Source organism: Aspergillus novofumigatus (assembly GCF_002847465.1).
Source record: "Aspergillus novofumigatus IBT 16806 chromosome Unknown P174scaffold_9, whole genome shotgun sequence".
Taxonomy (NCBI): domain Eukaryota; kingdom Fungi; phylum Ascomycota; class Eurotiomycetes; order Eurotiales; family Aspergillaceae; genus Aspergillus; species Aspergillus novofumigatus.
This window is the reverse complement of record NW_020194282.1, coordinates 800,377-826,712: the sequence shown is the minus strand read 5'-3', so window position 1 is coordinate 826,712 and position 26,336 is coordinate 800,377. Positions and strand designations below refer to the sequence as shown.

The window sequence follows — 26,336 nt, the reverse complement described above, 5'->3', positions numbered from 1 at the left end:
CAAGGTCCTCCGATTCATTTATTAGGCGATGCTTCTGTATATTTCTATAACTACTAGCTACAATAATGATACTGGATATTGGACAATTGCCACCAAAGCAGCCGAGTCAACTGGCAAAGCATCACTGAAGCAGCCCCTGACCGTCCCTGAACCAGATTGGCTGCTGGTCCCGAAATGTTATCGTCGAGAACTTGGGCCCGTGGCTCGGGCACTCCACACAACCAATCAATCAGACATAAACAGTGGAAGTTAGGCCCTCTTGGCTTTTCAGCCTGCACCATGAATTGCTCCATATGTGGGTGATCCTATACCCTGTTAGGCTCAAGGGTCTCAGGGTATTTTTGCATCTAATTTCTCCTGCTCCTGTCACAGGGTGGAAACCTGTCTGACTCTGACTCCTCGTGTTCCCCAGATCAAGTCACTTTCCTCAACAAACCCCTGCTTTCATCATGTGTGTGACGAGATGCTCCTCTTTAACAAAATCCAGAGGCGTCTCCTAGTCTATTTCGCGGTTTTCTATGTTCTTCTTCTTATCTTTTGCCATTTCAACTCCGCGCGCGACCCTGGTTCATACTTTTTCCGACCAGAGGAAGGCTATCGGCCGCATTACAGTGTCAGGAGAATTCTAGAGTCGCGGCACTTCATATCTCGGTTCAATCAGTCAATCCCCCAACCAAAACAATCGCTTCAAAATGTCACTTCAGGAGGACACGATCCAACAATTTGTGCGGGGATCGTTACCGTAAAGCGCCCTATACAGCAAAATCTCGATACGGCCGTTGGCTCGCTACTCGATGGTTTATCGCGGGAGCAGCGCGCAAATATCGTGGTCCATGTGCTCTTTGCGCTCAGCAATCCTTCCGATCATCCAGATTATCAACAACCATGGGCCTCAAATGTCATCGATCGCATCCTTACTTACAAGAACTCGGGCGCTGATGTTGACAAAATGGAACGATGGGAGAGAGAGAATATGATAAAAGACAAATCTCTTATCGATTATCAGCTCTCTCTGAGATCCTGTTACGAGGGCACGAAGGCGCCTTGGATTTTACTGCTAGAGGACGACGTGGTGGCACAAAGGGAGTGGTACCGTCATACCATGAGAAGTCTGGAGACAATCAAGCACTGGAGGTCGCACGGGAAGATCAGGGACTGGCTATACTTGCGTCTCTTCTACACAGAGAAATTTCTGGGTTGGAATACGGAGGAATGGCCCACTTATCTTATCTCAAGCCTTGCGGTTATCTCACTCGTGGCACTGGCAGGTGTCTGTGCGCGGCGACGGTCACGGCCTATGCAAGGGATATTGACGAACTCATTCCTTGCGGTAGTCTGTCTACTCTGTGTTCCTTTACTTATCGCCCTATATTTCCTGGCAGGCCGTGCGACAGTGCAGCCCATGCGGCCCGGCGTCCATCTCATGAACAGCCACGGATGTTGCTCGCAAGCACTTCTATTTCCTCGAGAGAAAGCGCCCTTGCTGATCGACCATCTGGAGAAACTGCAAAGGACAAGACCGGAGCCCGTGGACAGTGCCATTGAGATTTTGGCCGACCAGGAAGAGTTGGACCGTTGGACCATGTCGCCGTCGCAAATGCAACATGTTGGTGCAGCTTCGTACAAGGAAAATCGCAAGTCATATGGGTTGGATGGGCCTTTTACCGTCCAAGGCGCTCACGGCGTGTGGAGTATGAGCTTCGAAAAGGCGTATCAGCCGCCGTTTGATCCGGATGCTTCTTGAATGAAACCAAAATTTCTCGAGCTTGTCATCGGAGTGGTTGAGGCAGGTTGACAGTTGACACTTGTCACCGTCTGCTCCTTGTCCTCAGTATCCTAGCGGACTCACATATACCTAGCGCTCTTGAGGAGTTACTCCGGATATCTCCAGTCACGGCTGTGACTCACGCTGCTAAGCCTTAACAGTATCACTTTCACCTGTGCAGCAGTGCATCAAGGTAACCGTTCTGTGCAATCATCGGGACTGTTCGCTGGATGGCCTCGATGGACCGTTTGGTCATATTGACACGGATGCAAAGTTCATAACTGGTTCACCATCACTAACGAGCAACCCTACTGGACGGAAAGGCTTCCATCTAAGAGGTGTTGTTTCTGTATCATGATAATGCCACTTTTCTATAGGATCTCAATGTGGTCATTATGAAGATAATCCCCAGCCGCAGTCTCATAGGAAAATAAATATAACAATACTACTGCGGTATCCTCAGAAAGTAGATGTGTTAAGGATTAGTAAGTCAACCAGCAGCCTTGGAGGCTACCTACCTATGTACCTATGTATAGGGATGATCACAACTTATGCATGTATTAGTTTACGGTTTGCTGGAATGGGCATTACGGAGTTAAATTTGTAAATACCGCTTACCGCCAATACTGGTAATTAATTTATGCGTCTGATGGTGTAGGAGAGATAATCTGAAGCGTTGCATTGCAGTTAAATAAATGCAGTCATCTTGACCCCAGCCTATAAATATGCTTACCTATACTTGGCATGTTGCCACTGCCTTCGTAAGCCCCCAAGCAGTTCAAAGCAATGGATGATCATCTCCAGCCTTGCATAATTAAGGTATTATTCAGTCCGGATAAATGGCGAGGCATCCATACATGTAGGTTATTTTTAGAATGCAGGGGACTGGAGAATGCTCTTACCATTCATATACCAGCAATGTTCTTCCAAATTCAATCTAGTACTGTATCTGTCGATGAACAAATGAAGCATAATTAAAATACATATTTCCATCGAGGCTATGAGACCCACAGCCCCAGCTTGACTATATATTATTCGATGCTCACCCTCCACCATTTTGTATATCCCAGTCTCACCCGTATCAACCCTTGTAGTACGACAGCCTTAGGTTGCACAATCCTAGATGTGCTACATGCCAGATCCATAGCAACATTTTCATACGAAGGTGGACAAGACTGCAGATCCCGTCTACTTAAAGCTGACTACTCCTGCCCCGCATATTGTAACCCAGAATCCGTAGACGCAGATGTGACCATGTCAGCCGTCCCAGCACGTTCCAAACCAGACTGATTATCGTTGGGCTTATCCAAGTTCCAGCTGTCACGGTATGAATTCAAGCCTTCCACTTAAATAACTTGCAGGAGGGGCGAAGTTCACGTTGTTTGCGCAAGTCCTCGGCTCTACGCGGTCGATCTTCCAGCAGCCGGAGAAATTTGCTTCTCAGCTTCGCTCTGGTAGATTCGTCTGCTTGCTACTTCAGACCAGAATGGCAGGGTCAGCGCCAGGGGTAGATCCAACCAAAACTCCCCTTGTCCCTGCACCTGCCGGGCAGCAGTCGAACTTCGTCAATCCGGTCAGCCATGTCAATGAATACTACATCATCGCAGGCATCTGTACTGCGTTGATGACTTTTCTTGTTTTTGTGAGGCTGTATATCCGGTTCTTAGTTACTCGTACGCCGTGGTGGGATGACTGTAAGGCTCTCTCTACCGGAATGTGGGATGATTTGCTGATATGGTATAGTGACTGCTGTGATTGCGCTGGTATGAACGAGAAGACAATAAATCTTTCCACCGTCTGAAGCTCACAAGTGTACGACTCAGCTCTCTCAATTCGCATACACAGGCGTAATTATCAAAGGTTATTCAACATCTCCACCACCAATCGCAACATCAATCCTAACATGGATATCTAACAGAGGGATCCCTCGGGCTCGGACGACATGCGTGGGAGGTCACGCTGGCCAACTTCGCTGAATTCGATAAAGTGAGTCGACCCCACTGGCGCAAAGAGCTACTGTCCATCAAGCTGACGGGTCATAGTATGCGAGACCCCTCACCGCGCCAGCGATCTACTTCACGAAGCTGACCCTGCTCCTGCTATACCTGCGCCTCTTCTTGCTGAATCGCCCCGTGAAGATCGGTATCTGGGGAGGTATCGTGTTCTGCACGATCTACTACACCGCTGCATTCTTCCTCAACCTCTTCTTAAAAGACCTGCACGCGCTCTCGAAATTGGCGTACAGCGTAGGTGTTGTCGGTGTTGTCAGCGACGTATACATCATCACACTTCCGTTGCTGGCTATTGCGCAGCTGCGTCTGAGCAGGGCCAAGAAGTGGCGCGTTGCTGCTGTATTCCTTACGGGACTTTTGTGAGATCCATCCTCGTCTCATGATGGATTGGCTAAGTTAATTGTCGCATAGAAGTGTGGTGATGAGTTTTTTGGGCTGCATATACCGCTTCCAAGTCAACATCGTGGACATTACTTACTCCCTCCTGCCGATCTACATCGTCAAGTACGTCTCCCTCCCGCTCCTTAACTCCCTATTTATCCTAACCCTACCCTCCAAAACCAGCACCTTGGAAGTTGACATCGGCATAATATGCACCTGCCTCCCTCTCCTCGGCGCACTCTTCAAAGAAAACACGAAGGAATCCCGGCGGCCGACCAGCTCGCGATCCATCCACATCCGTCTCTCTCCCTCACGCTCGCGATTTCCACACAGCGTGGACAAGAAACATCAGAATCACAGTTCTGATAATATCGAGCTTCTTCCGCAGACCTCTGCCTCAGGTGCGGTTCCGGAGACTAATATTGTGTCGCCGCCATCTAGTCCACCGAATGCGATTTGGCGCAAAACGACGATTGAACAGAAGTGGGGAGAGTCTTGCTGTTAGGGATGTTAGGAGTAAGGTGTAGTTATCTAGTTATAGTATGATCCTCGGTCTGACATCGTCTAGAATCTACCTTGATAGTCAGTCCTGCAGACTCGCACATCTTACCAGTTATTGATGGAGTAAGCAGGAACCGCCTCCTGATCACTCACTAAGAGGCTACATGCAGCCTGACAATACATATGATCTCATCCTTATTTGGTTGGCTTAGTCTATTATCTGAGCCATTATCTGCGAAAGAGTCTTGTGTTGCGGTTTAGATGGGCCGCCCCAGCCAAACTCCCCACCTGACAATATCTTCAACCCGGATCGGCCTGCGTGCCTGGTGTGCCGCAGCAATGAATCAGCGGGCCCACACCCGTACCATCCATACATCCAGCAGACTACCTACCTTATTTGTACAGAAGGCATACATTATTGGCATTGTACCATGATTGCATATCCATACTGTGTCCTATGAATAGAAATAGTGAAGAGTATATAGTACAGGAATGACAAAGGAAATTCGCAAACGCAAAGGGGAATAGATGGCTTGCCTAGGTATGAAGAAAGAATGAGAATAGAATAGAATAGAATAGAATAGAATAGAATAGAATAGAATATAATATAATAGCTAAGGATACCTTAGCTTAATGACTTAATTCCTTGATTAATTTCAAACTAGCTATAGGGTGATTGTAAGGGTGTATTTATAGATGATTCCTTCTTGCATAGGCCATTTGAATATCACATGACTCATAGCTAGGTGACCTCATAGATTAGATCACTCTTTGCTAATGGTTGAAATCAATGATGATCCATAGCTATTAGATTCATGGTTATATTCCATGATTCAACCATAGTCGGACAAGAGTCCTTGTGTTACTAGGTTATTCGTACAGTGCTCAGAACGGAACTCTATGCTGTTGTATTTCCTTCGGCAATTACTCATACAGGAAAGTCCCGAGATCCTTCGACTCGTTTCTACCCCCGTAGTCTGTACGAAAATCCATTTCAAGTCGGTCCGCTGGGAAAGGTCCCTCTAGTCAGTTCCCGGGGGGGAAGTCGTGTTCTAATGGAGGTTCTCTGGCCTTCCTCATATTTTTGAGAACGCTGTGTCGGAAGTGCCAGCGAAAGAGGTGGTCTGAGACGCGGTTTGGGTTGGCCGGGTCTCGACACACAGGATCGAGTGTTCTTCCATCCACTTCGAAGGAATCAGCAATAAAAGAGACGATCTTATAGTTGTCATATGGATAGATTAGCAAAGCATATTTATTACATATGCCGTAGGTAAGAAAATCACTTTCATCATGGTTCACTGTGGCGTAGGTGTCAAATAATTGATGTATGTGTGCCAAAAGGAGAAGCCCATTCTGATTGGAGTCGATAGGCGCAGAATGGCACCCAGAGTCTGGATTTGTGATCCATCGGCTCAAATTATGTTCGATTCAGTAGCTCTTCTTTCTCCACAGGGAATATACGGGCCGCCTCGAAGCTTGTTCAGTCATCCACACGAGCAGCAAGGTTAACAGTCCCAGTGACGACGCACTTTCCATCCCTAGCCCTCACGCCTCCGTCGAAATCCGTCTCGCGGCCACCAACACGGTACGGAGGGAGTCGGCGCACGACCGGCTCATCACTAAGTTTGATAGAGTCTAACCAAGTTAGCTGGGTTTACCTTTTCAATTATTCGACTACCATTACACCTACAGCCATCAGGAGCATAGATATCCTAATCTCCGGGTGTCAGGCGTTGGCTAGTTCGTGAGAGAGTTTGCCCGGACCTCGCCCTGGTCGTAAATGTTTGCGGTCCAATGAGCGGGTGTGGTACTAACACCATGTTAAGCATGCTGATGAAGTTGCCTTGGGTAACTGAGCCATTTTGAAACGGTCCACCTAGCATGTCACCTGTTGAACCGTCGAAAAAGTGGACATTTCGCCAATCCAGGGTAACCGACTGATCCTCCGACATCATGGCTGGCGATTCCAAGAGAGCGTTCCGAACACATTGTGGTTCTTACTACTCAGATGCAACGTTCCTCTAGGAACTCTCTCCTCCACAAGGACAGGTCGATTAAGGAGATGACCGGAATGTGGCAGTTCTCTATGGGTCAAAGGAACATAATAAGTCGAGGCGTAAGTAAGCAAACTTAGAAGCAGGCGCACCTGTTCAATGCTGTCGAGCGCATTTATGACGTCCGATAAAGCCATAGCCATATCTGCATGAAGTCTAACGGTCACTTAGAGCATATTAGGTCATATGTAAGTCACCACATTCAGGGTAGTAGATATATCCGCCGAGGGGTTAGAAAAAAGTTACCTGAGCCCATGCAGGCTAAGTTGTTAATATGCCTAGTATTAACTGTACTCTATGTCCTAATATACACCCTGTTGGATATTCTTGGAGATAGTGAATACCAGCAGATGAACATAAAAAAAGATGTTGTGGCCCTTCTATACACAGAGATCTGCTGTACGGAAAATATTAGCTATCTGATGTGGGGCACTGAATCAGCGTTTTTACCTTGGCTTCTTTAGTGCTGAACTTTAACATGGGCATTGCCATACTGGGTCCAGTTATACGCATAAGAAGGGTTTCAAGGCATAGTTATGAACTTATACGCTTATGCTTCATATTCGGATTACTACCTATCCTGTAGCAGTTCTCCTTATAAGGTGACTGCACATCCCCTTAAACTCCCATGGCAAGAGTCAAGTTGTTTTCCCTGCCATTCGTAGGCGTTTTATTCTACTCCCCACCTTCCCTTCTCTTCAATCAGTTTTGGCCAAGGGCTTTTCTCATTTTGGATAACATCTGCGTCGACTTCTGATTGTAACTCTCTTCTATACTCTGCCTCATCCCTTTTGTACGACCTAGGCCCTGGCTTCATGGAAATGGAAGATCTGGAAAAGCACCGATTGTCCAGCCTTTCCACAACCGAGTATGCAAAGAAATCCACACCATCACTCCAGGAAGACCATACACCTGCCCACGAAGCAGTCAGCTTGTGGGACGGCGAGACCAAACGCTTCCCAGAAACAGACCTCCATCGTGGGATTGTCGGATGGGACGGACAAGATGACCCTGCGAATCCCCAGAATTTCTCCGCGGGCCAAAAATGGGGTCTACTGGCACTCATGAGCTCTATCACCTTTCTTTCACCACTTGCGTCGAGCATGTTCGCCCCGCCGCTAGCTATGTGGCTGTTGACCTGGGTGTCACCAATGAGACGTTACTTTCCTTCAGCGTTACAATCTTTCTATTGGGCTACACGGTGAGAATCCGTCTGATTTACTGGCTGAGGAGCACACAGAATAGGAGACTAACGAGAAAGTCATAGTTCGGTCCCCTGATTCTCGCACCCTTGAGCGAGATTTATGGCCGAAGGATAGTGCTCAGCTGCGCCAATTGGTTCTTCGTCGTCTGGCTAATCGGATGTGCCCTGGCTCCCAACATTGAGTCTCTCATTGTGTTTCGGCTCTTATCCGGAATAGGCGGTTGCGGCTGCATTACCATCGGGGCAGGTCTCGTTGCTGATCTGTTCCCTGTCGAGCAACGCGGGATGGCAACATCGATCTGGAGCTTGGGTCCGCTGATCGGCCCTGTCGCCGGGCCTATCTGTGCTGGTTTCATAGGTGAAGCAATCGGCTGGCGCTGGATCTTTTGGATTCTACTGATTGCAAGCGGAGTCATCTCATTCGGAATCGAGTGTCTGAACCGTGAAACGTATGCTCCCGTGCTTATACGGTGGAAGACAGCCAAACTGGCCAAAGAGCTGGGTCGTACAGATTTGCGCAGTGCATACGAACCTGACAGCCAAGGCGTATCGGTGGCATCGACCCTGAAGTTGGGCCTTATGCGACCTTTGCAGCTATTCTTCAAGTCTCCCATCGTTTCTCTGCTTTCGATCTACATGTCTCTCACCTACGCCTTGTTATATCTCTTTTTCACCACCATACCCGCAGTTTTCCAAATGCAATACGGGTTCAGTACGGGCCTCTCCGGACTCGCCTACCTAGGCATTGGCATTGGTTTCTTCATCGGCGTCGCACTCATCGCTTTCACAAACGACAAGATCTTGATGAGAATGACAGCAAAGAACGGAGGCAAGTCCGAGCCAGAGATGCGCTTACCCACCATGATCTTCTTTTCCTGCCTCTTGCCCGTGAGCTTCTTCTGGTACGGATGGTCGGCAGCCAAGCAGGTGCATTGGATCGTGCCTATCATCGGCATGTGCCCGTTTGGCATCTCGCTGATGGGCTTGTTCATGCCAATCCAGACGTATACCATTGATTGCTATCCTGCGTATGCGGCTTCCGCGAATGCCATCTTGACTGCTACACGATCATTGGTGGGTGCGTTGGTACCCCTTGCCGGGCCTAGTATGTTTAAAAGTCTAGGCCTGGGCTGGGGCAATTCGTTGCTGGGATTTATTGCTCTAGCTTTTGTGCCGATCCCCATCCTCTTCACCAGATATGGCAAGGCTATTCGGGAAAAGTATCCGGTCAATTTTGATGGGAGGAAAGCTTAAGAGGGGACTAAGTAATGCTCGCTGGCTCTTTGGATTGACTATGAGTTGTATAGATATATATAGGGAGGACACGAGTGGCTGGTTTGGTTCTTTGTTCTGAATTTCAAGGAATCGCATATATAACAGTCAACAAAAACTAATGCTCGATCCGAAAAGCAGGTAGTCGAAGGATCATGCGCAATCCTTTATGCATGCATAAATTTATTCATTATTCGCTGGCCTAACAGACACCAGAAATCTAGGTTCGTATAACTCCGTAACCGCGCTCCTTAAAGTGCTTTTACCTTTCCCACCTATTTTCTTAGCATACGCTCAAAATGTTCTTGAATTCTCTAAGCGATCATAATGGTATCAAACCGCCATAATGCATCATTATCTTCCTCAGAGAAGAAACGTCTCCGAGACAGGAGAGCTCAAGAAAATCTTCGAAAGAAACGAGAGAACCGTATCAAATACCTCGAAGAACGGGTGGAATTTTGTGAGACGCATCATGGAACTTCATTAATGCAGCAGCTGCTCACGGCTGTCGATAGCCTTCGTCGGGAAAATGAGCTGCTGCGAGCTCGACAGGACCGATTGCGGAACATGATTGTGTCCTGGGATGCAGATGAGATTGGAGTAGTCTCGTCGGTGACATCCCAGCAACCGCGACGGTTGGAGAATGCAGGGCTTGACATCAGTCCAAGGACTGCATGTCAGTGCGATCAGGCGGAAAAAGGATTAGCAGCGACTCCAAATTTAGTTGCCAACGTCGAGATACCAGATCTTATTGCTCAGAATGAGATCTTCACTCGAACGACAGGACTGACTCTGGAGTATGCTGGGACTGGCCCTGGACTTGGTCATCTGAACAGCGTACAAGATGTTGCAGCCGCTGGACCAAGCATACTGCCATCTATTCAACTGCCCGAATTGCCTCATTCTTCCGCTATCCAGGCTCTGCCTAGCACTGTTCCCGCTTGGTGTCTGGTCCCAATGAACGAGTACGGGCATGATCCGTCCCTGGTACCAGCCACATCACCATGGCTCACTCGTCCGGACCTCGTCATTGCTTGTCCGCCCGTCCCAGCCCCATTGGACCTCCTCCACGGGACTCGGCGCAACTACTTGGCCAACGAGATCCACCGTGCAATTCGACGGCGAGCGATTCGCGACGCGGAATGTGTCGCACTGGGCTGGCTGACTTATGTCTACAGTAAATGGCGCGTCTCTCCCAACCCCGCGACATTTGCGCGCCTGGCACCTTTCCAACAACCACTCATGACGCAGATCCAGCAGGGTCACCCGATAGCTTTGGATTTCATAAATTTGCCGCAGCTGAGGGTCAATATCATCAGGAACTGGACCAAGTACGACTACACCGAACTCACTGGTTATCTGTGCTGTTGCACCAAAGTGCGCTGGCCCTGGGGTAAGGATGTGCTGGAGCGTGATGCGGATGATAATCTGCAGATTCGTCAGGAGTTTTTCGAAGTGTTTACCCGTGAGAGCGGATGGGGCTTGACGTCGGAGTTTATTGATAAATACCCGGAGCTGATGGAGGGGCTGGATGTCGAGGCTTTACGGTTTCGGATGATTCCTCCTAGCGAGGTAGAGTGATCAGCTATGGCACGTTTGGATTTCGGAGTTAAGAACTCCTGCTCCCAAGAGCTCGAAGTTTAGCCTGATCACTCCGTGCGTATCTAGAGCTCAAGCTCAATCAATGGCAACTTCATCGTTTATGATAAACAAGGGGGCTCTTATTGTCTTATTGACCAGAGAAATAAATGTCAAGCTTCTTGAGCATTATGTCCTCCCTCTCACAATGAGCACGTTCCAGCAGTCACAGCGGCTCGATATGTGGCTCTTCCTGAGCTTCCCAAATGAGTTGTGACAAGTATTCATAAAGATGGAAATAGTGAGGGAAAGTACATGTCCGGTCTTCTTCATGCCAAAATGAGAGCTTGGTCTGAGGTGCATATCTCCAATTCGAGTGAATAATCCGTCAGTGATGCTCAACTCTTTTCTAGATCATATCTAGGTCCCGTGGCTGGGTATAGGAGAACTTACTCCGGACACGGTCTGTTGCAAGGACATTAGCATGTTCTGTCATTGCCTGGCAGTTCCCTAGTGAATGAGCTAGAAGCAGCTCTCACAAACAAAACAAATCATCTTCCTGCCACTCAGACTTGAGGCTTGAGTTTCTTCTCATTGACTTACCTGACTCTCTTCTCACATTATGCTTTACTTTCTACATACTAGTTTTTCATTTTGCCAGGTTCCAGCCATTAAAGGATATTAGCGTTCCCCTTTCGTTGCATGACAGCTCCCTGGTGACTGAACTGAGACCCATTGCCTCCTGGTGTTCCCAGGGCGAGGAGGAGGAAGCAATTTTCACAACCCAAACACAAAGACATCTCTGCACAACTCTTTGAGTCACAAACTCCTTTTCAAATCTTGCTTAGCTTACTCCTCATTCTCACCTTCATCCCTCCATTCTTCTTGCTCATTTCTACCACTTCGCCTCCAGTCTACGGACAAATCCTTCTCTCATCTTCCCACACTGGGTGAGACGGACGAGGCGGTTCGCGAGCTGCAGGTGAAGCTGTACGAGCTTTCCAAAACCACCTCGCCTACGCTTCGAGTTGCAAACTGGTACGCACAAATTAAGAGGAAGCTGGCTAGATTTGCACCCATCAGAAGAGGCTCGGATGAGCCAGCGGTTGGGACACCCCGGCATCAACCAACGAGTAATTCGCCCTTAGGAAAGCAGTCTTCCTTGCTGGGAGCTCCCAAAGGTACATGTTTGAAGGAACCTTGTCTGCTCTCATCCATGATGATGTGTATCACTCACTCTACATATGTGCGAGCGATAGTGGGTCAGCTACTAGGACGTTCTCGATGGCCAGCCAGTTTTTGCCATTGGCTTAATACTACCACAGGCAGCCCAAGGTCTAGATATGGACTCTCGGAGATAGCCCAGAGAGCAACTGTTGAGGGGCCCCAGTTGGGATAAAAAGGCGTTATCCCAAAATGTCTCTATTCTGTGGAGGACGGAGGATCTTGCTGTTTGTTTCCAGAATTCGCTGTACTCCCAAGCATACCTGGAAGATAACCGTCGTGGCCCGCCACCAGAATACTCCAGCAGGCCCTGGGTCAAAAAGGGGTTCATGTTGCCAGCAGATGTCCGAGAAGCCCGGATTTTATATGATGAGCCGGAGACCTCTGCTTCCCCTGGGACTTACCCACCAGGGAGAGGGCTACAACTGAACTCAGAATGTCCTTTTCCTCCATCATTGACGACATATGGATAGGCATCAGTTAGTGGCTCAGATTGGCAAATAGTACAGCCTGAATTGGCCGCCGCATCTCCCACAATGCGATCCCAGGGTGTCCTATCTTCTCTTTAGTCCAACATGCCTTTTCCTGGTAGTGCAAGACCAAGTTTGGGCCCGAGTGCGAGCTGGGTAGAGCGTTTTCTCCAGACTTCGGTGTTGGTCGTGTAGAGGCGATATACGACCGGTCACTGCTGGGCTATGTGTGAGGAGGCTTTAGGGCCGATTTAGTTATGACCTGCATACCTGCCTTGGGCACGCTCGGGGATTTTGGCACTCTATGTGGGGATGTCCACGACTATTGAGACTACGTATGACCAGATTCGCGGGGGAGAGAACCCACGCGCAGGAAAGAGATTTCAGCTGTGGGTCGAAGAAGCAGCCGATGCCAGCCACAAAAGCGACCCCGAGGTCCTTTGTCCCGTCCGCGTACCCCTCTAGGGTTGAAGCCAAGCAAATGTAGTAGAGGAGCTGAAATAAGTACTCCATAGTCCGTAGTTTACTGAGAGCGCGTAAACATGAGAAAGGTGGAGAAGGAAAGAAGGGATTGAGTGCAAGAATGAGCTCGATTTGACAAGGAGGAGGAAAGATGACGCCACTGGACACAATGGGCGCCAAGCCAGTGGATGCCTTAATTCCGCCGATGGAGGGGAAAATCGCAGAAGGGCAAAGGGCAAGATTGAAAAGGATTCTTTCTTGGCTGCGGTCATGCCAACAAAAAAAGTAATCACCAGACCCTGCGCGAAATTTTTACCTTTGCCAGGATTCTAAAATCAGCATTTCAATCTCCAACTTCGCTCCTCTGTTAAAAAGCCTATTATTCCCCACGAGCAGTCACTCCAAGCCCTCGACAACGAAAAAAAAGTCTTCTCGCTTCCCCTCGGTCTCCAAGAACGAACCGCCTGCGCTAAATTCCGCCGGGCCCCATCAGTCTCGCTCGCTGCTTGTTCTCAGTCGCGCCATCGCAAATTCACAACATCAATCGCAATGGCCGGCCGAAACGTCTCTCATGGCCGTGGAGGCGCAGGTAAGAGACCTGATTGATTGTCTGCCGTGCAGTCGCACATCTCCTCTTCCCAGTTGAACTTGAGCTAACATCGACCCCCTCACCAGGAAACATCTACTCCACCGCAAACCCCACCTCAGCAAAGGACCTCATCACCCCGACAATCAAACAAGATACCTTCACAACCGGTCGCGGCGGCTCAGGCAATATGGTCCAGTATGACCCCGAGCGCCCGGAAATCGCGCGCGAGCTGCAGGATGTAGAATCGCCGCCGCAGCGGGTGGAGGAAGCCCCGCATCATACGGGACGGGGTAGGTTCTGCCTTTCCCTTTTGTCTGCGCGCTCACGGAGTCGTTGAGCTGACTGTCGATGTTCTAGGTGGTGCTGCGAATGCGTACGTTCCGAGTCCCGAGGAAGAGAAGAAGGTCCGCGAGCGGGAAGAGGAGAATCTGCAACGGGTTCGGACCGCATCGAGGGATCGGTTGAAGGATGTCAAGCAGGCTAGTGAGAAGCGCTCGGGTTCGTCATCTTCGCGGTGATATATTTATAAGGTTGTTTCTGAAGGTTTGGCGGTTTTGGATTCATTGTGTCAAGTCGGGATCTGGTCTGATGCTGTCAACGACTGGCCTCCCAGAACGCCCCAACGAACCTGTCTCATACTGGAAGAAAATGAAAAGTACTGCTGGCGGTGCTTGATGTCCCACCCGAATGACTGGGAACTGCATTTGGGCAGGGGTTGTTTTGAAAATTGAATTCTGCTTGGATGTCATCTTTGCTCTTCCTGTTCGGTCGGTTGTTTTCTTCCCTTCTCTTCTTTCACCATCTGTTTTTACTTCTATGTTCTTGTAATTGGATAATACCCTTGTCTGAAAATCAAAATTTGAATGACGAAGCCCAGTTCTTTCCTGAATTGGATTGTCCCAGGACTGCATGGATTCACTCGAGCTGCTTTATCTTTGGTGAGATGGCGGAATTTTGGACGGTCTTCTCCTGTCTATATATCGCCTGAGACTATATGAGAACATTAATACACACTGGAGGCGCTAGTATGAGCTCCAATAGAACCCCGGATGCTTATCAACATACTTCGTTTCTTTTTCTGCACTATTTACCAATCAGACTCTGGATTTCTTCCACATATCTCTCTATCGATTTCAATGTAACTATCCACTTTGCTAGATCTGGTAGCTGCTCATTATCGTGTATATGTTGAGGATGCAATTAAGTTAAACCAGTATCGGCTGGTATCTATGTAAACAACAAATCGCCGGAGATCGGTCCCCTTGTTCTCCGGGTACTGGTATCACGGGGGATGCAACCTAAGCACAAGACATTAGGTGCCAAATAAGTCGACGCAATTCCTTATGGTCTGTGGAATGACCCAAGGATACCACAATAGTCGCAGAGTGTCGACTTTGAGTGGCGCGAATGTGAGCTTGGCCCTGCTCTCTTATCGCAACCTGGGTATTGTCGTCCGACATTGCCAGTAAGAATGAGCTTCGACCGCGGAGTAGGTTTTGGGCATTACAGTTTCCTAAGACACCAACTAGGACGGAAGTGACGGCGATCATGAGGTGCACAACAGAATCCTTGCTGCAGTCAAGTTGGTGGAATATAACAGCCGGTAGCATCCAATACCCAACTAATGGATTGTCGCCATTGAGAGTCCAGGAGTCGACCTATTTGTTGGATGATTCGTGCACCCCATTCACCCATCCACCAGCGGCTTCTCATAAAATGGAGGCCCACAGCATAATGAGCCAGGATGACCAGGGCGAACGGATGTCGCTCATGTACTAGGTCTATGAACCTCGGTGGGATGTGGTACATCCACTGGAAGGCCACGATTGAAGCTTCCCTGCCTTGCGCAAGTTTTTCTAGAGACTCCCCCAACTCTCTGATGGTTGCCTCAAACATCTCTCTTTCGTGCTTCGGGTTCCGGTTGGCCAGCTGTGAGTTCGTCATTGATAAGGACATGATAGCAAGCCGCGAAGTGTCCGGCATCTTGGGGCCCCATTCGTCCTTTTCAAGCAACGGCTTCAACTCGCCGCTCTTAATTTGGTCGGCGATCTGGGCCAGAACATTCATGGAGTTCCTTGCAACTTGGAAAGCCTGGCAAAGATCATCCAGCGCCGTGTTTGTCTGGCCGTGTCCGGCAATCAGAGGAAAGGCTAGGGAAGATATGGTGGTGAGACTGCATAAAGCAAAGGCTGCATCGCAATTTGAATGGTTGATATTTGTGAATGTCTCTTTGAATCCTGACAGAGCCAGGTCTTTATGGGTCTTTGCCGTTTTAATATATCGTTCGTGCATGCTTCCTCCTGTTGAGGAAGCCAGGTGCAATGCGGACAGGGCGAGAATACCATGCATCAGGGCCGGATGCTGCATAGCTTCACGTGGAATGACAGTCTGCCAGATACTCTCAACATTGCTATTATGAGACATTGAACGATATGTCTTAGTACACCACTGCATCATCAACTCCAGATCGTGGACGTTGAGGTTGTCTTGGGCACCATTGCGACCCATGGGACTCATCTGACTCTGAGACTGAGCGACGCAAGTCAAAACAGGGATAGATGGTAATGAGTTCATTGACGACCGGTTCTGTGTCGATGTAGAGCGCGAATATTTCCAGGATGGCATATAGTGGCATATTATATCCCGCTTCATGCAATGAGAACATCGCGGATGCTCTTTCCCACACTGTCCGAGTCAGTTCAAACCGAAGAAAGACCAATGGGATGAGGAATCAAGATGAAATAGATCCATAAACAAAGGAAGAAAAAAGCCCCATCCGGACACAGACACTTTCCAAGGCACCGAAGCTCTCAGCATCCCTGTCATGGTCATGTACACGATGTTGTCCGGTGAGCTAAGAGGCATCTTCGACAAGAATAGAAACACCATTGGTCTTGGAAGTCGGAACAACAACGCCATCACGCAGCACACATACCTTGATCCGTCGGCTCCTGCATTGAATACAGCCATGACCCCGGCGCAGAGAGTTCCTAGCACTTATTGTCGGAGGCATCGCGCAAGCCAGCTCCGTCGTCTGAGCCACTCACGCTTTTCTAAATGATTGAGGCTCCAGAGCTCGATATAATTTCCCGGTGAATCGCCTCCACAATTGTCTTGTGACCAAAGAGCGTCTGGGATGTCCATGAATCTACCCATCAGCGCTTCGGAGGCACCGGTGCTGGGGTCTGGTATTTAATCTATTTTGACTTCGTAGCCGAAAGCACGAGTTAGACCCTGTCAACCGGCTAACGAACGGATTTTCATGCTCAGTGGGTCTGAGATCGATCGCCGTCTCAACAGTTACCAAAACTGATACTCCCCTGCGACACTCTGGGCGACAGAATGAGTAAATGCTTCCCTACACCGTACATGTCGCTGCACCGGCTGCGGTCGGATTTACCGGACCCTGGATGGACAGATACATGCATCATGCACTCGATGCTGAGTCTTGGAAGAGATTGGCATTTACCGTTGCAGGGCGAGTCCCGTGAGTCGAACCACATTGACCGTACTAGGAAAGAGGAGGACAACTCCTGAATGGAAGGAGTTGGTTAGGAATCTCAGAACCTACTCCGTACTTGCCCCCTTGACACCTATGATTGACAACATTACAGATCTGTGTCCTAACCGAACCCTTCCTAGCAACAACGGATAAGACACAACAGACAATAATGCAGTCGATTCTCACAAAAGCTAGATTGCAGATCGGATTGAACTATTAAACAATAATTATCGAATATATCGATCATCGGAGCAGAATATCTAGTTTCGCCAATCGGCTACCTCCGACTTGCCCTTAAAAACGATTCCTCGAAGACCTACAAATTTCCCTCATCCATACGTTTGCACATTATTTAATCATGATACGCATGATACTTCTACTAGTCAACGCTACTATCGACTCGTATCATTGGGTGATTGTCACATACATCCCTATTCCTCGTCATACCATCTTCGGACAATCCACCCTGCAACTCCACTTGTTCGTTGTTCCACTGGCCGCACGTAGAACGCAAAGATACCAATCCGGCGGGCTCTCCACCTTGCCGCTATCCTTATCGGAGTTTGGAGCCAAACTTGCTTTTACCCTTTCGGGTAATTAGTACTCTTGGTCTCCCTTGATCTACCATCATTGGATCATCATTTCTAGTGCTCTGACTTGTTCGCGTATGGCGGAGTGTGAATTTGTCCATTTGAACAAACACAACACTGTCAGTAGGGAGTCGCAATCCTGACTGATTCGACTGTTCTGTGCTGAGTATGCTCACATCTAAGCGAGCTAACCTGACTATGCCAGGAACTACTGATTCGCATACGACCAAGGATGGACATTGGTGGATTATTATGCGGAATCCATTCCACAACATCAACGCACACCTTCACCTTCAGACACGCTCCGCACCCTGTTCGACCATCTTCCAGAAAGCACATGCAACGGCTTTTGAGCCAAGAAATATGACGAAAGCCTCAGACATTCCGCCGTTTGCTATTCATCATTGAAATCTATATGGGAGCTCTCGCACCAATAAGGCCAGCAACTAGCAACTCGAATCAAGATAGTGTCTCCATCGATGGTTTCACGCACGACCACCATATCCCTGTCATTCTTGATCTGTTGGAACCAATACTGAGTTTTCGGAACAACTAAATCGCAAGGCCACCTAAGCTTGGAGCTTACCAATCTTCAAACTTCGTCGCACTCGCTGAAGGGCAAAGCGACAGCCTTCTATGCACTGACTGTGGCGCCATGTAGTGTCCAAGTTGCGACGACAATTGGTGATATCTTCCTACAGCTGTCCTGTTCGCCTGGGCTCCTCTGAGACTATTCCTCAGGAGGGAAAAGAACAGTTTCCGTTCATGTATTTCGGTCGACAGACACATGCCTTTACTCATTGCTCAGTCTCAGACCCTTGCGAGCGGTATTCGACAATCCCTCTATTCCCAGAAGGAGCATCACTGGCCCGACCAGTAACTATTTGTAGTAAGAATGATTCAGGCCAAGTATGCGTCTAAGAAATACGGTGTCGTGCGGGATTTGCTTGCGGCTAATAAGGCGCTCTCGAAACTATCGTCAACTAACCCTTTCGAGATTTGTTTCCTTGAAAGAGATAATGGGCACAATAGAACCAGGGATTCACAGAGGCCTTTTTGGGGAATCTGTCTGTCAATGAACGCTGATCTTACACAAGCAACAACTTAATCATGGACTAAGTTTCTATTTAGGTTGAATAGACTTATCGATAGCGCTCGCGTCGCAATCATATATTCTGCCATACGAGCAACCTTGAGTCCAGAGGAATGCATTATGCGCCAAAGTTAACATAATTTCCAGCGTGCGCATGTGTTTCGCCTTTTCCTGGTTTACTTGTGAAACTCGCTGCACGAATTTTCCGATCTGTTCGTTGTTTTCGGTTTCCAGCCTTCTAGATAGCGGCCCTCTAGGGAAAGCATTAGCCTAACTTACCCCCGAACTCCTACTGACCCAGCCCGCTTCTTCGGGAACCTTCGACTTCCGTTTCATCGGTCGTCATGGAGCCCAAGGGCAAGAAGAGTCTTCGCGAGGTATCGCTCTTCGCAAAAAGGATTGCAAGAAGTTGTGGTGATAAGACACAATTGAAGTGTCTCGTGTGGTGAGCATCGGGGCAACGAGCCTTAAACTCAGAGCAGGTAAATCTCAAAGCAGGTACCTCTTTTGACCTTGATTGCTGAGAACTTAACCGTGCTGGTAACTGAGCTGTGCAAATCTTAGGACATAAACCCCTCGGTCAAAGCGTCACCGGTTTATTCGAAAAGATCATAGGCCACCGCCTTGTCACGAGCATGGCAAGAGTTCCCGTCTTCATCCAAGCTGGGCTTCGTGTAGTGGTCAGATAGAGCATTAGAGCACCAGGAAGCTCGCAAGGCGACCTTATGTTCGATGCCCCTTGGACATACATAGGTAGGACGAAAGCCTCTGAAGATCTTAAATTGACCACTCTAGTCAAGGTTGCACAGGGTCCATCTGAGCCATCGAAATGGTTTTGAGCTCGGCCAGTTCTTGTGATGAGCGGCGAAGGTTGAGGTCTATGGAACCGGTAATTGGGAGACGACGTGCTCCGGGGACATATCTACAGACTTCTTTCTCGTTGCCACAACCATGGATATGCCAAATGAGAAACTGTCAACCCGCCACGAATCTCTCTCATCACAAATCGAGCATTCATACTGCAGCCATGTTGTCAATGTCTCTTCGTGTAGGCGAGGCCAGAGTCGTCGGCATGCCTTGCCCGTCTTTTATGACATTCCAATAGGACGCCCTCCCGGTATTTCAGTTTCTCAACCTAGGCATCGCCAACTCGACCAGTGACCAAGGCCAGGAATGCTTGGTATAATTAGCTCTCGCTGGAAGAGGGAGGAGGATATACAAAGAGGTTTAACGTTGTACTGGTACTGCGCTGATTTGCGAGTCTTTGGACTAGGCTCGTATTGCGCACATGTGCCGAGACCTTCTACTTCTCCTCAACGCCCTCGTCGACCACGAAAGCGCGGAGCAGATGGGTCGACGAGACGTCGAATCTCTCATCTCGAAAGCCGCCAGGAGCAGACTATCGGTCAATACGAATTTTGGCAAATGAGAATCTTCTTGACGCAAATTGCGTTCGACTTGACGATGAACTCGTCGTCGCGGCGTCTGATTCTGTCGAGAGCTGGAAGTACATCATTTGGTGATGTCTCTGTGAATGGTCGCTGGAAAGATGAAACGCGTTGCTTCTCTCGAGTCGGTGTTTGCTTGTTAGGACTGATTGACCGCAAAAGTAATTGCTATCTGGCAACCACTGATGATAGGAGCTGCCTGAGACCATGATGAGTTGTTTCCATTTTGAGAAGGCACTCTAACCTTCAGTTGGCATTGATGCGGGGTAGATGGCCTCATGCAGCCATGTCTCTCGAATCCAGAATAGGACGAATGTGATCAGAATTCAAAGAGCCAATTGATTGTTTCCACTCTAGGTCATGGGGTGATCTCAAGAAAACTACATAGCCGGTAACTTAGTGGTAACCTAGTTGAATAGATATGGTACCACTCTCTATACTCTCTATATACTGTGGCACTCTCCACCACAGCCGCTTGTCGATTAGCAGTTCGTATAAGGAAATCACAGTACCTCGTCGTTCTCAGGGCTAGGCTCTCGGATGTCTGCTGCTAGAGGTCCATGACGACGAAGAACGAAGTGGGCAATGTGATTTTGGGTTACACCAACCAACCTACTGCAAGCCAGCCGAAACAGTCACTTGCGGCATCTAGTGACACTCTCGAAAACGAAAGAGGAAGATCTTCATGACCCGTATTTCTTGTACGGGGTTTGCTTCAGTCGCACGCAAGCTCGCCATCCTAGAGAGTGTCTTGTATTGCTGGATGATATCACATTGATGGGCATTCATCCGCTGATGATCTGACAAAAAAGGACAGGTGCATCTTGGGCCGCAAAGAAGATGCCAACAGTCGATCTTGCAGCCAGACCTCAGGCTTGTTAGTTTTGGGCGACTGGAATAATATTCTCCGACAACTCATTAGCTCGGAGTTGATGGATATCTGCTTGGCGTCATGATTCTCCTCTGCAGAGGAACAGAGGGGTGATGACGGAAACGGGCTAGACAAGTCGAGATCAGCGGCAGGCTAACCCGATGCGGAGATGACTGGTCCTTTTGCATGGTGGTATCTATCTTAGGATTCTAAGTCCGTAGATAGTCACAGATAGGTAATGCTGCAACTGCCGCTCTCGCTATTTCTCTGTTTCTCAATTCGTACAAAAGACCGAGTTGCGCGACCCAGCTGGGAGGACCGCCAGTCAGCGTTGGACAGCAGACATGGGGATGGTTAGCCGGTCGGTCTTGGTCGGTTGGATTGGTGATCCAGCACTCCACTTCTCGCAGAATGCAGCAGTTGGGCGTAAATTCTTGTCAAATCATCCTGTCCCCTCGTTACATCGCTCTTTTCTGCGGGCCCCACGACCTGGATGACGGTATTCTGTCCTTGAGTGCGTCGACAACGAACTGTGCATTGGTGAAAAGGAAAATAGAGCTTCGTTTTCTCAAAAATACTTCGATAAGGGGAAGAAGACAAATTAGACAGTGTTAGATGTTAGAGGAACGATAGGTGTCAAAAAGTGATCCATCAACTGTTGCTTGGAATAAGGAGATGGCCATGTGAAGCTGACAGATGGATAGCCTGAGGAATGAGGAGAGGAGGGAACCCGACCGTCTGGGTCGAGGTTCCTGCGCCGGGCTGATCACCTCCTGATCCGTGTTGCTCATATTAATCATAGTCAAGTAAGGTACTTTTACTATTCCGTACCGACCACTGACAAGAGTCCAGCATGTCTAGACTTAGGGGTTGGAGTTCAGATAGACTCACCTCTGAATTAATTAAATTAATGTCATCAAGAGCAGAATATTGAAATCGCCTTCAATTAAAGTCAAAAGCAAATCCAGGACAAGGAAAACGTGGTAAAGCACGAGCGCAACCTTCCCAGTCTAGATCTCTCATACCCGTGACCCTTCTCTCTTTCCCCTCTACCGTCCGTTTTGGTCTCTCCTCACTCTCCCAACTTCTTTCACCCCGCCATATCCTACGATCGTCTTTTTGACGTGGTCTTTCGACTTCTTGCGTCGATCCTCATTAGTCCCAATTCAAGGTCAGCGATTGACGAGCCGGATTGTTGTCTCTGAAGCTCATTTCATCTTCTAGTGGATCAGCCTTGGACCGTGTTGGCGAACCCTTGGTCCTCAAGCGATCCGTGGAAGGCTCAGCGAATCTCCCGCACTTTGACAGCTTCTCATTACGGCTCACCCAAATCGATCGCCTTTGCGTCCGTCGGAAGCTCTGAGCTGTGTTACGCCAATTCCGAGCTGGCTGATTGTGTCTCTGGTTATATTCAACAGTATTGCGGATCGAGAGAGCTATTCAGTTCCTGGCGCTTTCGAGCTGGATTTGCAACTGGAATCACCTCACTTAACACTATCCTCGTCATTTCCGAATATTTTCCGTTCAGAATTTGCCACTGCCGCTTTTTCTACCGTCTCGAACTACACCTCGCGCTCGCAGAAACTGCACCTCCGCGACCGTCGAGACATCTTTGCGACACCGGCTCTACCACAGACGTCCGGTTGAAATTCTACAAGCGAGGGCCCGAACGACTACAGAACCTTTGATACGGCTTTGTGCGATATTTATATATATTTCACATATCCTGCAGGGGATCTCGCTTTGCGACGTCAGTCCGTCGTATCACGCGCTGGTCGTGCTGAAGTGCAATTTCACCGTCCTCATTCCGATCGCGGAGACACCACCCCTCATTGCGGCCTACAGTCGATGCTTCAACAGTGACGTTGAATTCCCGCTTCGTCGCATGTCACATATATACCCCTCCTTTTTTCCGCTTGACTGCAGCCCTCTATAACCTACGAGAAATAGCATCTTTCTCTTCTCTTCATACCTGGTGCCGTCCTCGGTTCCTTGAGCTCACGAACCATGTACGCTGTTGAGGAAAGGTCCCATCCAGTCCCGCCGCCACCACCTCCTCTCTCTATGGATCGCATTCCTCCTCCGTCCTCTGCATATCCGACCCCAGGTTCAGCCGGTCCGATGCGATCTGCGGACCACCTTGCCCCGGTTTCGACCATCCACGAGGGCCGCATCTGGTCTCTGCAGGTGGTGCAACAGCCTATTCGAGCTCGTATGTGTGGCTTTGGCGATAAGGTGAGTAGAAAGTTTCGGATGGTCAGAAGGTGTCTCTGACTATTCATCAGGATCGAAGACCAATCACGCCTCCCCCATGCATCCGCTTGATTGTCAGAGATGCACAGACTGAAAAAGAGATTGATATTAAGTACGTCGACCTTTTTCATCTTTCTATGTGACGCCAGCTTTGCTAACTCGCATGCTCCAGTGAGATCGATACGTCCTTCTATGTCCTCACGGTCGATCTGTGGAATGCAGATGGAACCAGCGAAGTGAACCTTGTCAAACACTCGGCCACCTCGCCCTCAATATCGACAGCAATGTCTTCATCATACCCGCCACCTCCGCAAAATCTTTCTCCTACTTATCCCGCCTTCACACAGAACCCGTACGGCCAGCCTGTCGGATACCCGCAGATGAACAATTACTACGGGGGAAATGCTCAGTTGGCGTATCAATACGGGGCCAATCCGCAGGCTTCCTACTATCCCCCCTATTACGCTGGAGGTCAGATGCCCCCGGCTGGCATGTCGCCTGCGCAGCAGCCAGTTACGGCGGGGCCCGGTGGCATGTTCACACGCAATCTTATCGGAAGTCTCAGCGCCAGCGCCTTCAGACTCACTGATCCCGATAACAAGATTGGGGTATGGTTCATTTTGCAAGACTTGAGTGTGCGAACCGAGGGAACCTTCCGGTAAGCATCTGTTCTGGCCATTTGTGATAGTGATTGTCCGAACTAATTGGAAACATAGTTTGAAAATGAGTTTCGTCAACGTCGGCACACAGTCTGGCGACTCCACAAATAACACGCCTGTGATCAATCACGGCTCTGCCCCCGTTCTCGCTTCCGTCTTCTCCGAGCCGTTCCAGGTCTTCTCCGCTAAGAAGTTCCCGGGCGTCATCGAGAGCACGCAGCTAAGCAAGTGTTTTGCTCTTCAGGGCATCAAGATACCTATTCGTAAAGACGGTGTCAAGGGTCCTCGAGGGCGTGGTGGTGACGGTGACGATGACGGTGATGATTATGAATAATGGATGGCAGCGTAAGCTTGCTGAAGTCATCCGTTTGCGAAAACTGGGCTACATATGAGTTCTTTCATATTTCCGCGGGCATTAATGGGGTAAAATCTGGGTTTCCTTACGCGGTGTTCTCGGAAGGATTTGCTTTTGTCAACAGGATGGGTTTGTATTGCTATAAAGGCCGGTGGCGATGGATTCAATTGCTTGTTTTCTTCTCTTGTGTTTTTAATTCTCTTTCCTTGCTTTTGTGACACTTTCTCTGAAAGAACACAATAACCCTCAGAGTGCGCTATATCCTGGATTGGTTGTCTACATGCACACATCAGGCTGGGTGAATAAACCCAAAAACAGTCTGATTACACACCACTGTACTATGAAACAACCATGATTTTGAAAAGTGTAAGAATTCATAAACTAAGGTCTCGATTTCTTGCTCGTATACTCACCATAGGCCGGAGTTCACACTGGTGATCGCGTGTACATTGTACTTGGTTGTCTGACTCCGGGGGTATATATATCCGCAGGACACATAAAAACACCAAGACTCAAATCCCTAAGAAAGCCGATGCTGATTGGACCAGACATTCTAGCAAGGAACGGGACCTGCCGGGCTAACAGGTCGATCAGCGACTGTTGTTCAATTAAAGTGCATTTTGAGTTCAACGAAGCTGTGAACTGCATGAACTGCTGTCTTGTGTCGCCACATCTACCAATTGCTTCTTTGAGAACTAGAAGCTTCTTTGGGCCTTCTCGGGACAAGTTATTGTCAGTAGGACGGAGGGGACCGCGTGAGGTAAGATGATATTTCATAATGGCTGTGGGTTTGAGATCCGATGCCGCCATGATGATGCCATGGGTAAGCCCGATGTGTTCGCATATTTGCGTTCGCTGAGAATAGGCGGATATATGTCTGCAACGTTGCTCAAGGAGGCAGATAATACTGGATGGACACGATGTGATACCTTCGAACCTCAGTTCTTCGATTCTAGAGGAGTTTGCAGGTCGTTCAGGCCGCCAGGCGGCACTGTCAGAGAGCACAGAGTACACATGTTATTGTAGCTTTCTGGGATCGAAGACGAAAGGACGAGATCCCATGGGCCTTGGCTTTAGCTGACTGGTTCTGGTGCTCGAGGCTCACAGATCATCATGACATTTGAAGATATGTGTGCTTAAATCATGACCCAACAACATCTCTACCGAGCCAACATCAGCATTCAATATCCGAATGTGGTCATGATGATGAGCTTGGTCTAATATAGCCAGACCAATCTACCCACGGAGGCAAGCGGATATAAACAACCTGAGCAGCCTTGCTCCCCTTTCTCACTAAATTCTATACCAGCGCGCTTTCTTGCCCTAATCAGTTATACTGGAAGACAGCCACACATTCGGTCATGAGGCTAATGCTCGTCTCCTTCCTCGCTGCATTAGCAGCAGCAGAGAACCAAACCGCCGGTTTCCCCTTCCAGGTCAGAGCCAGCGCCCCCGGGACACCCGTCGACAATCGAATGATGACCGCGTCCAATCTCACGTTCTTCCTGAACGGCCAAACAGCCTCCACCTGTCGTCTGTCGTCGGGCTGTCCACCGGGTAACCGTACCGTCCTCAATCGGGACGCTAGCTCTTTGGTACGTCCCTTATCCCCCATACTTATCCAGGCAGGACAGTACTGACGACGTCGACGCGAACAGGACGTCCTCGTCCCCGGCGGCCAGCAAATCTTCGTCACCGGCGATGGTGCCGTCCACTTCACCCCGGGTCACTCGGCTTCTATTCCCCCTGGCGCATCTACGGGTCCCTTCTCCCAGGCCGGCGGGGCCTGGCATTTCACGGGCCTGGGAGCGCGTGACTTCATGGCTTGTCCCACGCCGGTCAATAGGTGGAGGGTGTTTGCGGCGTTGCGGAATGCGACTGTGCCAGGGGTTAATGTTACTGCTTGCGTGCCGTTCGTGGCAACGGTTATCCCGTTCGTGTCGTCGCAGCCTGGTGCGTTCCAGTATACCTGATCCTTGGCAAGGGTTCTGTAATGGAGTGAGTGGTGGCGCTGCAGGACCCCGTTGTTTTCATGGCCGTTAGGCGCGATAGA

At 49.2% G+C, this 26,336-nt stretch overlaps 9 protein-coding genes across 9 annotated transcripts; 7 read left to right on the top strand and 2 right to left on the bottom strand.

Annotated features, from left to right (window-relative positions):
* Positions 1-463: 463 nt before the first annotated feature.
* On the top strand, positions 464-1,744 carry P174DRAFT_378065 (uncharacterized protein; the record flags this gene model as incomplete). The annotated part of the gene is made up of 1 exon (XM_024822797.1): positions 464-1,744. One exon carries the CDS (start codon positions 464-466, stop codon positions 1,742-1,744), a length of 1,281 nt encoding a protein of 426 aa, XP_024678390.1.
* A 1,507-nt stretch (positions 1,745-3,251) lies between these two features.
* On the top strand, positions 3,252-4,663 carry P174DRAFT_464194 (putative plasma membrane protein Pth11-like; the record flags this gene model as incomplete). The annotated part of the gene is made up of 6 exons (XM_024830356.1): positions 3,252-3,459; positions 3,569-3,625; positions 3,684-3,751; positions 3,808-4,136; positions 4,189-4,281; positions 4,342-4,663. 6 exons carry the CDS (start codon positions 3,252-3,254, stop codon positions 4,661-4,663), a joined length of 1,077 nt encoding a protein of 358 aa, XP_024678389.1.
* An 813-nt stretch (positions 4,664-5,476) lies between these two features.
* On the bottom strand, positions 5,477-6,737 carry P174DRAFT_515810 (uncharacterized protein). Its single transcript, XM_024832225.1, has 4 exons — positions 6,471-6,737; positions 6,152-6,307; positions 6,121-6,127; positions 5,477-6,050 (listed from the first exon to the last, which is right to left on the bottom strand). The coding sequence occupies exons 1-4, from the start codon at positions 6,612-6,614 to the stop codon at positions 5,686-5,688; spliced, it is 672 nt and encodes a 223-aa protein (XP_024678388.1). The 5' UTR covers positions 6,615-6,737; the 3' UTR covers positions 5,477-5,685.
* Positions 6,738-7,358: 621 nt separating this feature from the next.
* P174DRAFT_507435 (MFS transporter) lies at positions 7,359-9,171 on the top strand (the record flags this gene model as incomplete). The annotated part of the gene is made up of 2 exons (XM_024831377.1): positions 7,359-7,914; positions 8,010-9,171. The coding sequence occupies exons 1-2, from the start codon at positions 7,529-7,531 to the stop codon at positions 9,169-9,171; spliced, it is 1,548 nt and encodes a 515-aa protein (XP_024678387.1). The 5' UTR covers positions 7,359-7,528.
* A 307-nt stretch (positions 9,172-9,478) lies between these two features.
* On the top strand, positions 9,479-10,981 carry P174DRAFT_454790 (bZIP transcription factor). The gene has a single exon (XM_024829263.1). It carries the CDS (start codon positions 9,517-9,519, stop codon positions 10,768-10,770), a length of 1,254 nt encoding a protein of 417 aa, XP_024678386.1. The 5' UTR covers positions 9,479-9,516; the 3' UTR covers positions 10,771-10,981.
* Positions 10,982-13,472: 2,491 nt separating this feature from the next.
* P174DRAFT_377964 (DUF3602 domain-containing protein) lies at positions 13,473-14,030 on the top strand (the record flags this gene model as incomplete). Its single annotated transcript, XM_024822792.1, has 3 exons — positions 13,473-13,512; positions 13,599-13,802; positions 13,870-14,030. The coding sequence occupies 3 exons, from the start codon at positions 13,473-13,475 to the stop codon at positions 14,028-14,030; spliced, it is 405 nt and encodes a 134-aa protein (XP_024678385.1).
* An 867-nt stretch (positions 14,031-14,897) lies between these two features.
* P174DRAFT_307081 (uncharacterized protein) lies at positions 14,898-16,337 on the bottom strand. The gene has a single exon (XM_024821636.1). The coding sequence runs from the start codon at positions 16,162-16,164 to the stop codon at positions 15,091-15,093; it is 1,074 nt and encodes a 357-aa protein (XP_024678384.1). The 5' UTR covers positions 16,165-16,337; the 3' UTR covers positions 14,898-15,090.
* Positions 16,338-23,023: 6,686 nt separating this feature from the next.
* Positions 23,024-24,262, top strand: P174DRAFT_378511 (velvet factor family protein; the record flags this gene model as incomplete). Its single annotated transcript, XM_024822842.1, has 4 exons — positions 23,024-23,251; positions 23,302-23,381; positions 23,442-23,927; positions 23,986-24,262. 4 exons carry the CDS (start codon positions 23,024-23,026, stop codon positions 24,260-24,262), a joined length of 1,071 nt encoding a protein of 356 aa, XP_024678383.1.
* A 1,382-nt stretch (positions 24,263-25,644) lies between these two features.
* On the top strand, positions 25,645-26,256 carry P174DRAFT_464187 (putative IgE binding protein; the record flags this gene model as incomplete). Its single annotated transcript, XM_024830355.1, has 2 exons — positions 25,645-25,878; positions 25,942-26,256. 2 exons carry the CDS (start codon positions 25,645-25,647, stop codon positions 26,254-26,256), a joined length of 549 nt encoding a protein of 182 aa, XP_024678382.1.
* Positions 26,257-26,336: the final 80 nt, after the last annotated feature.